Raw genomic sequence first — 366 nt, forward strand, 5'->3', positions numbered from 1 at the left:
TGTCCATAAGTCTAATAATAGTCTCTGATCTACCTGTCCAGGTGAGTTTGGCGAGGTGTGTCGTGGTCGGCTGAGGGTCCCAGGCAGGAAGGAGAACTACGTAGCGATCAAGACGCTGAAGGGCGGCTACACAGACAAACAGAGGCGGGACTTCCTGTCAGAGGCGTCCATCATGGGTCAGTTCCAGCACCCCAACATCATCCACCTGGAGGGCGTCATCACCACTTCCTGTCCCGTCATGATCCTCACCGAGTTCATGGAGAACGGAGCGCTCGACAGCTTCCTGAGGGTCAGACAGCCTCACCTGTCTCACCTGTCTCTGTCTCACCTGTCTGTGTCTCACCTGTCTGTGTCTCACCTGTCTCA

The 366-nt window shown here is 55.7% G+C and overlaps 1 protein-coding gene across 1 annotated transcript; it reads left to right on the forward strand.

Annotated features, from left to right (window-relative positions):
* Positions 1-34: 34 nt before the first annotated feature.
* On the forward strand, positions 35-331 carry LOC121939668 (ephrin type-A receptor 4a-like; the record flags this gene model as incomplete). The annotated part of the gene is made up of 1 exon (XM_042482658.1): positions 35-331. A coding segment is annotated over one exon (297 nt), but the record flags the coding sequence as incomplete, so codon positions are not given.
* Between the last annotated feature and the right edge of the window lie 35 nt (positions 332-366).

Source organism: Plectropomus leopardus, unplaced genomic scaffold (genome assembly GCF_008729295.1).
Source record: "Plectropomus leopardus isolate mb unplaced genomic scaffold, YSFRI_Pleo_2.0 unplaced_scaffold55751, whole genome shotgun sequence".
In the NCBI taxonomy this organism is placed as follows: domain Eukaryota; kingdom Metazoa; phylum Chordata; class Actinopteri; order Perciformes; family Serranidae; genus Plectropomus; species Plectropomus leopardus.